Source organism: Equus przewalskii, chromosome 4, assembly GCF_037783145.1.
Source record: "Equus przewalskii isolate Varuska chromosome 4, EquPr2, whole genome shotgun sequence".
Taxonomy (NCBI): domain Eukaryota; kingdom Metazoa; phylum Chordata; class Mammalia; order Perissodactyla; family Equidae; genus Equus; species Equus przewalskii.
The window spans coordinates 73,537,323-73,550,612 of record NC_091834.1 but is presented as its reverse complement, the minus strand read 5'-3'; the positions used below and the strand labels follow the sequence as shown (position 1 = coordinate 73,550,612).

General features: G+C 37.8%; 1 protein-coding gene across 2 annotated transcripts in view; it reads right to left on the bottom strand.

The window, feature by feature from the left end:
• The window catches only part of TES (testin LIM domain protein), a 54,227-nt gene that overhangs the window by 7,052 nt on the left and 33,885 nt on the right, over positions 1 to 13,290 (bottom strand). Inside the window, exons 3-7 of one of the 2 annotated variants that reach the window (XM_008521800.2) lie at positions 11,598 to 11,850; positions 10,386 to 10,721; positions 9,235 to 9,450; positions 8,667 to 8,825; positions 1,946 to 3,205 (exon numbers count right to left, since the gene is read on the bottom strand). In XM_008521800.2, coding sequence (XP_008520022.1) covers positions 3,017 to 3,205; positions 8,667 to 8,825; positions 9,235 to 9,450; positions 10,386 to 10,721; positions 11,598 to 11,850 — 1,153 coding nt within the window. In that variant the 3' untranslated portion in view covers positions 1,946 to 3,016. Of the gene's footprint in view, positions 1 to 1,945; positions 3,206 to 8,666; positions 8,826 to 9,234; positions 9,451 to 10,385; positions 10,722 to 11,597; positions 11,851 to 13,290 lie in introns of those variants that run through there. The other variant, XM_008521801.2, reaches the window with a different exon arrangement.

Here is a 13,290-nt window from a genome sequence, read left to right as displayed (position 1 = left end):
TCAAAATCTTCTTATGAGCTTCCTGGGTCTCAGTAAAGAAATATCTTCCCTCTCTTTCCTCATTCAGCCCCTTTGCTCTCAAGCATGGACCAGGGGATAAAAGAATCAGAAGTATCATTGTTGCTTCTAAAGTCCACGTTGGTGGCTTCTGCAGAAGGGAAAACGACATCCCTTTTCTTACTCTCTGTGGGGCCTTTATCGTAGCTCACATTCTGGTATTCTCTCCCTCCCAATTTAGTCCCTTGCAGGGTCTCTCTACTGTTAACTGCATAGATGTGGTTGTTAAATGTCTGTTATGTTCAGTATAAAAAGGCTAAGCTGTATCTCTGAAAAAGAAAACTTTGATGGCATTTGGATGATAGAGATTTCCACTTACTGACCAATAGGAAATAAGTAGAACAAAAGGTTATCTTCCCTACTTTTGAAGAAAAAAATTGCATGAATCCAGATAAAAACATTTATTACTTCCCTATCTTTTCCCCAATGCGAGGGAAGGATTTAACTTGGCCTCTGTTCCAAGTAAACCATTATTCAGAATTGAGGACAATGCAGAATATAAATGATGGTGGGGAGTGGGGGTGGAGGTGAGCACACCCTAAATGCTAGAAGAAAAGTCAGTCTTATAGAATCTAGTCACCATCTTACTCTCTCGTTAAGCATTTATAGGACAAAATATCTGAAAGGTTTTACTTATTTACTTATTTACCTGATTAACAATTAAAAACAGCAGGAGACCTTGAGACCACTCAGATAGAGAGTTCATTCTCTTATATTACAAGGCCAAACTAAAAATAAGTTAGGATAAACAGTCAAAACTAGTATTTCTGTATCTCCCAGACAAAGCAGTTTATTCTTCTAGGAAATGCCTAACATACACGCAATCAGCATCTTAGGTAGTGAATGATGAATTTGGCCAAATTTCTTGGGTCTCTACATCCTCAAACCAGTTTGATTACACCTCGGCCCCAGAAAAGGGGAGGCTAGACAGGGAGACACATGAAGAGTGCCCATGTTAATATGCAGGCGAATTCTGTTTCAATTGATTTCCACTTCGCCATGTCTGGGAAAGGTAAGTTGTTCAACTTTGTGGGAAAAAATGCTATGGAAAATACATCTATTGTCATTTGAGATAAAGGTAAAAAGATGAGCAAGCATGAAATGATGTTTATAGACAATGATGGATATTTGTCATATTAGCATTTAAAACTGTCTGCGGGATTAGATTACTTCTTTACATGAGGTGATGTGATGACGTTTCGAGAGACTTTTTCATATGCCTGCTGAAGGCGTAGTGCAGAGGGAATCAATAGAAATGAGCGCATGTCAATGAGTATGTGTGCGAGGACTTGAGGGGTGGAACTGAGAAGAAGCACTATCAGTCAAACAAAAATGAGGTGAAAGAAAACAAAATCAAACTATTCTCGGTATACGTCAGAGAAAACTACTACTCCCACTTGGACAGAAATACTTCAGACTGAGGAAAAAAACAAATCTCATGATTTGATAATATTAAAAGAATGAATCTACTACTATTCCACATTTGCTTTCTTTTTCCCAAAAGGTTGAAAAATTCTCAGAAAACCAAATAGAGTTGCAATTCAAGTATAAGAGTAATGCTTGTTAGATTCACCTCAAGAGAAGATAAAGTTTTCCCAAACTTCAATTAAAATGACACTTTTCCTTTTTTTTTTCCTGAAAGAAAAAATTCCCACATGACTTGAAAACTAACAACTTAAATGTCTTGATTTATCTTAAAGTTTCATAAAACTTGTCCCTTCACCATAAGGAGAAACCTAGTTTCTGTTCTGTCTTGTCAGCAGCAGCCTTTTCGCTTGGGTAGTTTTTATCCTTGGAGACCGCGCCCCCTGCTGTAACAAATCCTTCATTGCAGAAGGATTTTTTTTTCTCTCGAATGAAAAGGATATGAAGGATAAAAGTACAATTATTAAAGTGAAAGAAACTTTATTTTGAATAATAATATACATATCATTCATTCCATTTAATTTTCATAGTGCATAGTATATAGAAGTATACAGGGGAAAATAAACATCAGAAATACATAAGGATGGAAGTATACAGGTGAGGAAGACATTCGGTATCCCTGTGAACAGGCTTAGAAGCATCACAGGAGAGTATCTACTAGAAAAGAATAAAAATCATGCAAAACACCTATCCAAACCACAGCAGGCAAGTGCAATGGGTACAAGCTATAGTTTCTTGGGTACAAAAAGTATACATATTCTTTGGATTGAAAACATAATATAAATGAGTGGCTAGGCTTTTACATCCAAGCCGAAAGTCATCTATAGAAGTAAAAAGTGTAGATGCCACATGTGACAATAACATATTCAAGGCCACAGATGGAGGTCACCAGCTCACAAAGAGAATATACTTAGAGGTAGGGCAAAAAGTAATAGAGAAATGCAATAAAGCCACTTCTGCCTAAATTAGGAAACAGCAAACGCATAGGCACGAAAATGCTAACAGCTCTCCACACTATGCTGCACTTCTATCTTCTCTGTGAAAAGAACTCACTGTGTATCACCACAGACGTCAGTGGATAAGATGAGGCAATAATGTAGAGCCCTGGCATCAGGGCAAGTTTAATTTCCTTTTCTTTTTACACAAGAGGGAAGAAAGAATATAGACCGAGAAAAGTTCATCTTTCCATTCGGCACACTAGCTTTGAAGTGTTTCATATGTGCTGTTTGGCACAAGGGGGACAGGGGTACGAAGGTTAATTAAACCCAAGCTTCCAACTCAAAGATTTTATGTCTGGAAAGCTAAGGAAAGATAAAATTCTTTACTGTTTTTAAAATCAAATGCTTAAAGCAGGTTCTAAAAGTTGAGATGAAAAAAATGGATACAGTAAAACAGCAAAGAAAGATACTGAACAAAATCTCCTGGTTTCCTTTACCGATTCTTTTTTTCCGTTTATTTTTCTAAATTGCGTTTTACAGTAGAAATGCAGACCAGTTTGGATAGCTATGGCTCAATATGACTTGGTACTCTCCTCCTAAGACATCATCTTCTTACACTCCACTGAACAGAAAACCATCCCTTCTACTGGCATGAACTTCTGCCCAATGAGACACTTGCTGCAGCAGGAGCACAGAAAGCACTCTGTGGACGCGTGCCAGCTGAAATTGTTATAGGTCACCCGCTGCACTTCGGGATCAATGGCATTGTGGCATCCTTGACATACCTGTTAAGTCAATTATACAAATGAGAGGATGAGAGATCAAACTGTGATGGTAACATTTTCATGTTAGCACAGACTCAATACATTTCTTCAGATGATAAAGTAAACTCAGAACGACAACCTCAAAAACATACAACTGAAAGTGGCCTTCTAGTTACCCTTGTTAGCCAGCAAGTGTTAATGGGAGTCTATATGGTGAGCACTGTGAGAAACAACAAGTGAAGGCCAAACAGGTGATTTGGTGCCTGTAAGATATGCCCATGGGATTCAAGGCAGAAAGTCTTGATGGCGAGTTCCAAAGCAGTGAGTTTGGTTCCAGCATATTCTATTAGACTGCACATTAGTAATGATAAAAACGTTTATGATTTTTCCTATAACCCCAAATCCTGGTGAGGATGTGGAACAACAGGAACTCTCATTCGTTGCTGGGGGGAATGCAAAATGGCACAGCCAGTTTGGAAGACAGTTTGGCAGTTTCTTACAAAACTAAACATACTCTTATCATCCAACCCAACAATTGTGCTCCTTTGTATTTACCTAAAGGAGTTGAAAACTTACGTCCGCTCAAAAACCTGCACATGGATGTTTATAAGAGTGTCATTCATAACTGCCAAAACTTGGAAGCAACCAAGATGTCCTTCTAGGTGAATGGATAAATAAACTGTGGTACGTCCAGGCAATGGAATATTATTCAGTGCTAAAAAGAAATGAGCTATCAAGCTGGGAAAAGACATGAGGAACCTTAAATGCATATTAATAAGTCAAAGAAGCCAATCTGAAAAGGCTGCATACTGTACGATTCCAACTATATGACATTCTGGAAAAGGTAAAGCTATGCAGACAGTAAAAAGATCAGCGGTTGCCAGGGGTAAGTTGGTGGGGCAGGGAGGTGGGAGAGATGAACAGGCAGAGCACAGAGGACTTCTAGGACAGCGAAAATATTCTGTATGACATTATAATGATGGATATATGTCATTTGTCCATTCTATACACTTGTCCAAACCCACGGAATGTACAACATGAAGAGTGAACCCTAAGGTAAACTATGGACTTTGGGTGATTATGATGTGTCAATGCAGAGTCACTCTTGGTAAAAAATGTACCATTCTGGTGAGGGATGTTGATAACAGGGGAGGCTATACATGTGTCGGGTAGGAGGTATATGGGAAACCTCTGTATCTTCCTCTCAATTTTGTTGTAAATCTAAAACTGCTCTAAAAAAATAGTCTTAAAAAAAAAAAAAGACTTTTCCTCACTCATTCAAACTTTGAATGGAAACTTTACCAGTCCTACCTATGACACATGAAATTATTAACACCACTAATTTCTAGACAGTAGTCAATGAAAATCATGTTCAAAGTGATTAAGAACTCAATTAAAAACACTGACAGTGTTTGAGAATAATTAGTTTGCACTAAAAATAAACCTTGCAGTTAACTGGTTTCTGTTCTGTCACAAGACATCACTTATGTATAACCTAATATTGTAGAATATTAATACTTACATACCCATACCATTCAGTGTATATGTATGTTATGCACAAACATATATATCACATACACACCCTCATTATTATAGTAGAAAACAAAACTACTCAGTTGAGACTTCCAAAACACTAGAGAGTTCATATGCCTTCTTGTTTATACATGTTCTGAATGAATGTGACTATTTAAAGTTTTTGTTCTAAATATTTTATAACAAGTAAAGAAACCAACAAGATTGTCCAGTATTACATGAAAGTGACTATAATCTTCAGCATTCCTGGTCTCTTAATATGATTGTCAGGAACTACTGAGAGAGGAGGGCTGGGTGGGTGGGTTGAGGGGGGTCGTTTAGCCTGAGCCTCCTTACTTGACACGATCTCAAAATGAGGCTGCTACTCCGTGAGTAAACTGGTTTAGGGTGTGAAGTGAGGCATTATTACAAATATCCACTTCAGACCCGCAATATGTACTTTCCATACTTTTTAGAGCTACATGGCTTCTAATTACAGAGATTATAGCTGCTAGACACATATGATAGACACATATGTCAACCTGGTCTTCTCTGAGAAGCAAGGGAGATATCTTTGCATGATCAATATGCTATTCGTGCATGTAACAAAAACGAGCATTTAATTACAGACACTCCTAATTTGTAGCTACACCATGCAAGCAATTGCTTTTGTATCTGTTCATTTTTTATAGCTTTATAATTCTTTTAGAATGTTGTCCTTTGTATTTTTCTATATTTCATATTAATTTTTCAATATTTTTAAACTTGGTTTTATAGAATAAAAGGATTTCACACTCATTTTTTATTGCCTTGTTTTTAGACCGTGATCTACCTTCTTTATTTCAGCTCTGAAATAATATTTGTGGATCTTTTTATAATCTTTTAAAACACACATTTTCTTTTGTGATTTTAAAAAAAGGGATAAGTACTGTTCAATTATATGCAAAATTAAGGAAATTGTTTAGGAAAAAAAATAGCTAATGAACACACTAAATGGTATGGGAATTTAGGGTTTGTGGTTTCATAAAACTTAGTTTTAATAATTTGATTGCCATTCATCTCAAAGTCTGACAGAATCCCAGGTAAATTCTACTGATCCCTAATTCCTCATACATCTGCAAGCTGCACAGGCCTCACGGGGGGGGTGGGGACTACACAGCCCTGCAGGGAGAGGATGCGCTTCCTGTGTTCTTAAATGTCTAACATTTCAATGAGCTCTTCTTTCCTTCGATCCCTCCTATTTCACACAGGAGTGTATACACAATGTGAAATAGCTAATGGCACTTGTCGTAAGGAGCTCTTTGGAGTGAAGGTCCTGTGAAATCTCGTAGATGTGAATTCTGTGGCTAGCTGTTTGAGACAGGAACTCTAGAGACAATGCAGAGAAGTGCATTTCCCTCTTATCCTCCTTCCACGTTAATTTTTTCCCTCAGAAATGCCCTGTTAAGAGTTGAGTTCTTGGCTTCAGGTTTAAAAATAGTCTGTATTCTCTCTCCTCTTTTTTTAAAAAATAAATAAATAAAAGATCTAAGAGATCAATGCCCTAAACTAGATAATCTTCTTCAAAATTTTACATCATTTAGCATGTTGCATGGGTAGCTCTCTTTGCCATCAGCTAGAGTTGCTTAGGAGGTAGATATGTTCACTTTAATATTAGACAAAGGGCAAGAGTATATCTTACTGAGAAAGCAAACCTTCTACAAGAAATCATGCCATATTACAAAGCTAAATAATTTAGAAATTTTCTCTTTTTAAAAAATTCATATCTGTGGTTATAATCCTCCCCAATGATTAGATACAACGTGACAGAGAGAAGTTTGTAACAGTTAAATAAAGCAGCTTCTTGTATTTAAAACTTTATTCAATAAATATTTATTGAGTGCCTACTGTATTGTTCTAGTGTTGGAAATAGAACAGAAAACAAAGCAGACAAAAATCTCTGCCCTCAAGGAGTTTACATTCTAGTCACTGAGACCAAGGTCACACATTCTACAATAAAATACACATTCTGATAACCCTCTTCCGAAGAGAAACTGTTGCAACAATATCCAGAGAAGCAGTTTTTAGCTAAATGATGTTATCAGGCCACGTGGGTATTCAACATCTTTCCCCCAGGTATAAGGAGGGTCCATGTTGACTCCAAAGCAAATGAGAAAGAACACAGGTTAGTCACTCAAACATTTCCCAAGTGCAGACACTGAGGATTTGGAAACAAAAAGGCAAGCTCTCTCCTCCAGTTGCTATATAGTCTACTGGAGGAGACAGATGAGTGTACTGACAATTACACACACGTGAGCAAGTGCACACACAGGCCCCACGGGAACATAGAGAGGCATCCAGCCCACCCAGAGAGAAAGAGGTAGGGAATCAGAAAAGGTGTTCTGAAAAAAGCTAAGCCTAAACTGAGTCTGGAGGAAGGCGTATACACAGTCAGGTAAAAACAGGAATAGGGTACATCAGACAAAGGAATTAGTGTGAGAGAAGACAAAGAATGGTGCATAAACTAGAAAATAAAGGTAACTTGTGGAAATGCATGATTTGGGTTGAATAACTAGTGGAAGCAGCTGGACAGGCAAGAAAGGGCTGGATCTATTAAGTAAAAGTTTAAGATCAGATTTGCAGTTTAGAAGGATTATCATCCCTCACTGTGGAAGGTGGCTTTGTACAAGACAAAGAATGGAAGTGGGGAGGGGGCTGGCGGCAGCATAGTGGCTAAGTTCACGTGCTCAGCTTCAGCGGCTGAGAGTTTTTGGGTTCAGATCCTGGGCACGGACCTACACACTGCTCATCAAGCCACGCTGTGGCAGCATCCCCATACAAAAAATAGAGCAAGACTGGCAACATATGTTAGCTCAGGGCCAATCTTCCCCACCAAAAAAAAAAACAAAAAAAACCCCAAAAAACAGAATAGAAGTGGGAAGACCAAATTTGAGGCCACTACAATAATCCAAATGACAGTAAATAAAGGTCTGAAGTAGACTAGTTGTAACTGTAAGGATCTGAGATATACTGATGAGGCAGAGTTGATGGAAAATGACTGATTATATCTGGGGACAATGGGTAAAAGTTTAAAACTGGCATTGACATTAAAACTTGTTACCTTATTTTTGTAGTATCATACCCTAGAACTATATAAACATATCATTTTATTCCTTAGCCAGGAGTCTCCTCTACTTGATAGCTCAGGGGGATCCTTAACTGGTATGTATTTCCCTGCATATAAAGAAGTTTTAATACCCCCTGGCTTACAAGCTTTACCATTTATGGTCAACTTTTTAATCTATCTTTTATCTAAATTATCCATCTCATGGTCATCATGCAATAGCGGCTCTGTGTAAACAGGGTAGATCCAAGAAAAAAATATATTTTAACATTACTTGAATGTTTGACCCATGTAAATAAATCATTTAGACTTATTTAATCCAACTCAATGGTAAATGGTAAATCATTTAGATTTACTAAATCCCACCCCAAATTTTCAGGTCAAATTTTCTTATTCAATCAATTCAACGAGTGTTTAAAAAACAGGCATTGTACAATCCCCAGGTAGGAAGAACGAAGCCCCAGCAGGTGGTCTAGCAATGTGAAGAGAAACCACGAACACTGAAATAGAGCTAAAGAATATGAACAGCCCCTAGAAACCTTAATTTAAGTAGAATCTGATCAGTATGGTGACTCAATCAGTTAATCTCATTTATGTTAAGAAGTTTTTTTGTGGGAATTTGATTATTAAGGAGCACTTATAATCTATAGTGTGATCTGCATGGTAGAAATCTCAAGGTGGCTCATAGTCAATGCATGTATTGCTTTTGAATTATCTGGATTTTAACACCCTATGGCAGGAATCAAATGTTTCCTACTTATGGGTAGTACTTTCTGTTTCTCATTTGTAAGACAGCTAATTAAATAAAGGCATAAAGTCAAGTCATAAAGCAGGTCAAGGCCACCGTGTCCCTGGAATGCTTCTTACCACAGCATGATTCTTCACATAGCAGGGCTTGCACACGGGCTTGTCATTGACCATCACGTATATCTCCCCAGCGAGGATGCTGTCACAGTCAAAGCAGCAGAAGTGTTTCAGATGCCAATTTTGGTTTTCTGCCTGGGTATACTCATTGCTGAATATCAGCTGGGAACAAGATAAAAATAAGATGAACCATGTAATCTCCTTTTTGTTACAAATAACAAAGCTAGGTTCTATAGACAATAAAAGATTTAGATCCACAAGCATATCACCTTTCTTGGATTGAAGTTTGAAAATAGCCTAAAGCTTGAACTTAGGTTATTATTTAGTTTAGTCCAAATCAATCCTTTATGTTTCTCGACAGTCTTTCATTAGTCAACACAATTAACACAGACACTCAGTAGAACTGAAATCAAAAGTTTTTATCAGTCAGTTTCTTTGAATGTAAATAAAGTAACTGATGTTTGGTTAATTCACGTTGCCTCCTCGCTAAGAGTGGCCTGGTTAGGATGGTAAAGGGACCATATAGGGGTACAAAAAAGGAGCCTGCATGCGGTGGCTCCAGAGAACATACCTCATCACAGCCGGCACATCGGGGTTTCTCACTGTCACAGTAATGTCTGCCACAGTACAGCTTCCCATTCTTCCAAAAATAGATCATGTCGACCAAGAGCTCATGACAGGTGCTGCAGACGAAACAAGCTGGGTGCCACAGTTTGTCGTAGCCGGCCCGTTCAGCGTAGATGGCCGGGTCACCCTCCTTCATGCTCAGGTTGCAGCAGTAGCAGGACTGAAGGGGAAAGCACACAAAACAATCATAAGATTGGCATTTCTCATCATCAGTTTAGTAGTTCAGAGAAACAACTTTCAAGAGAAATAATTTCTGCTGAAATTAGGAATTTGTCCAGGTAGACAATAAGGTGTTAGTACTTCTGTGAAACAGAATCTCTGGGCTTTCTCCAGGCTGTTCAAACCTAATTCTGCACCCTATGTGCAGCAGAGTATTGAGTAATTCCTGAACTAAAGTTCCTTATGGAAAAAGGCTAATAGTAATTTTTACCTCAATTTTAAGTGGTTCTCTAAAAAATGATTACTTAGAGATGATTAGCACCTAAAAAAATTTTTTTGTTTTACAAGACTAAGCCTTATGGGTTGACGTGCTAATTGGATCTATAAGGAATCTATTACAGTAAGGTTAAAAAAAATTCTTATTTTTTTGTTCATCTGTGTCACAATTTTCTTTAAGGCAAAAAAAAAAAAGACTTCAATTTCCTTCTCTAGGAGAGATTAAAAAAAATATGATTGAACATATATCTACATAAATTTAATCTTGAATTTTAGGCACGATCTCACAAGCAAAACTGAATTAACCTAAGCATATCTTATTCTTATTTATGGGAAGAGATAAACAATTAACATCATAATTATGTTTAGAAACAGATTTTAATTAGTATGTTGTAGTCCAGCATGACACCAATGCTAACTACTATGTATACATAAAACTCACAATTATCCTTGGCAACAGATAATCAGGAAACCCGGCTTTAGACAGTGGTTTCAAACATGATTTTCTAAAATAAGCTGAAACTGAATTTTAATTCAATTTATTTCCCTCACCTACTCCCTTTTGGAAACAGAGGAATGGCCCCAAAAAAGTTTCAAAGAAAGGGAAAGAACCTGTAAAATACACCAATTGGACCAACAGTGTGACCAGACTCTACTTACATACTGAGTTCTTTTGTTTTCGGCCAATTTGTTCTCCTTGGCCCCCACCGCTGCCGTGGTGCTTCTGTCTCCACCAGGGATGCACATTCTGTTGGGGTCTTGAGCATCCATCTCACGGGGAAGTTTGACATCTCCTACTCCCAGAGCCTCGTTCTTATATTTTTTCACAAACTGCTCCATCTCCTTCACTTCTTTGGGAGACAATTCGTGGCACTTTGAAGGGTCCTGGTCGTGTGCAGGGAGCTGCTTTGCCAGCTGCTTCTTCCGGTACTGCGCCCCCTCCGAGCCTGCCACTGGCTGCTTCTCCTTGGGCAGCATCTGCATGTACTGCCTGGCCTGAACCACAAGGAGACCAGTGTTAACTGGGAGATGCCTTGGCCACCAGACAGGCAATATTTTATAACACACATCAGAAGCAAGTTACTTAAGAAAGAAGTCAGTTTATCTATTAGTAACAATTAATCTTCATAATATAAACAGCTTGAGATGTTAACATATTCAAAAATGGTACACTAAATAGATTCAGTTCAGTAAAAATGAACATGTTTTTTCCCATGAAACGTAAGCTTTTTTCAATTTGTAAAAGGATTCTGGTTACTAATGTTTACTTGTGCTACATATGCAAATGTGCAGTTGCAAGAGAACACAAATTTTCAGGCAGCATGTTCAGAACGACCTATGGATCAGCAAAATTTTCATCATTATAAAAAATATCATCACAAGATTCTCTTTAATGATTTAACTAACCTTCTTAAAAGGCTTCCAAATGTCTCATCTCATCTAGTTGTTATAATAGAAGGAGCTTGACAAAGAATTGCATTTTTTTTTGCCTTACACAGTAAAAGAAATATAGTGAACATTTTTTTAATTCCAAATAACAACAGAAATTCTATTCTTTAGCTATTCTTTACCATCTTAAGAGAAATCTTCTCAAGAGTAAGCTAGAAGTTACTAGATTTGTACAAAATATTTGCTTTTTATCTAAATATTAAGAATTTCAGACCATTCCCTCAAAAAGGTATCATATCCAGGTAGTCAGAAAAATTCTATGAGATATCTAATCTTACTTTCAAAAGACCATAAAAGGAGTTGAAAATCAACGTAATGGGAACCCCAGAAAAATAACAGACCTGAAGTTGATTAGGTTGCTAAAGGAACTGCCCTAAATAAGTAGTCCGGGAACTTTAATAAAGGGACTCCCCTCTCCCTTACCAATGCCTGATTCTGGACAGGAGGCGCCCACTCATAGGTAACCGTATTGATAGAGATATTCTTCTTGGCAGCAACTGGATTGGTCAATATCATAACATTGCGTTTATACATGGGAATTCCATCTGATTTTAGCTTTGCGATCAGGGTGGTATACTTGGTGTCTTCAAAAAGTTTCCCCACTTTTCGGTCTTCTTCATTGCTCAATAGGACATCATGTTCTTCTTGCCCGCACTTGCAGTTACGACATATTTTTCTATAATTTTGGAGATAAGTAGACAATGATTAATCATACCTAACCAATAATAATTACGTGCATACATTTATAGTGCATAAAATACTTTTACACATATTCCATTTAATGGTACGCAAAGCCAAATCATTTTGGGGTGGGATACCAAGTAGTTATCCATAAATTTAAGCAAGAAAACACAAAAATGCACTCTCACTTTATAAGACTTTGAAAAAGTTAGGTTTTGATCAAAAAGTACACGTTCAAGGGGGTATGTTTGAGAGTAACCCCATCTGGTATCCCTCATTCTCTCAAATAAATAAACAAACAAAATCACCAAAAAACTATCACAGCAAGAGGTTTCATATTTTATTGCATGATAACATTTCACAGCCATATAGCCCAAGTTTTTTTTCAGCGAGGGATGGAGAGATTAATATAACTTTTCTCATCAAGGACTATAATCCTAGATTGAGGTTTATCTTTCCTGTCCCCTTTCCAATTTCCTTTCCTTCCCTTCCCCATTTCTCATTTCCTTTCTCCTTTCTCTTTCCTCCCCCTCCCTTTCCCCTTCTTTTAATTCTTCAAACACTTAGTGATCACCTACCACATACTCCACTATGTATAAAAAGACTGATAAATGAGAGTCTCTGCCCTTCTTCTGGTTGAAGGACACAGCCCTCTTCTTCCCCAGTCTGGTCTAGCACATAATCATTCATTCATTCATGCAACACAAATGAGTGTCCATGTGCCAAGCAATGGCTTTAATACTAGGACATAATGGTAAAAAAAATAGGCCCAGTCTCTGACATTCTAGAACTTACCACCTGGTGGGGAGACAGACATTAAACAAATACACACACACACACACACACACCCGTTATAATTGCATTTGTGATAGAAAAGAAAAGTACAGGATACCTTGAGAGGGTATAAATTTGACTTGGAACTGGTGAGGAACGGACGCCATAAGAACATTACTCCATGAGAAAGTGACATTTAGGTTGAGATCTGAAGGATGTGTAAAATACAGGTGTGAATTGGGTATGCATGTGTATATTTGGGGAGGGAGACAAAAGGGAGGAGAAAAGCCACCAAATATTCTGGGTAGAAAGAGTTTTTGTGGTGGTCCTGGATTAGGAAAGAGATTGTTCCCTTAGGTTCCACGGTCAGAGAAGGCTGGTATGACTGCAGTGATGCATGCAAATGGGGCAGCGACAACGATGGGAGGCAGGCATGAGATTATGCAGGGACCTACAGAACACATGAAAGAATTTGGCCTTCATTATAAGAGTAATCAGGAGGCACAGAAGGTTTTTATGTAATGGAATAACATGATCAGATCTATCATTTTCAAAAATTGTAATACCTGCCATGTGGAGAATGGATTGAGCGTAGACATAATTGGAACAGAGAGACCAATTAACACGTCAATGGTGCATCCAGTTGCAAGGGCATGGTTCT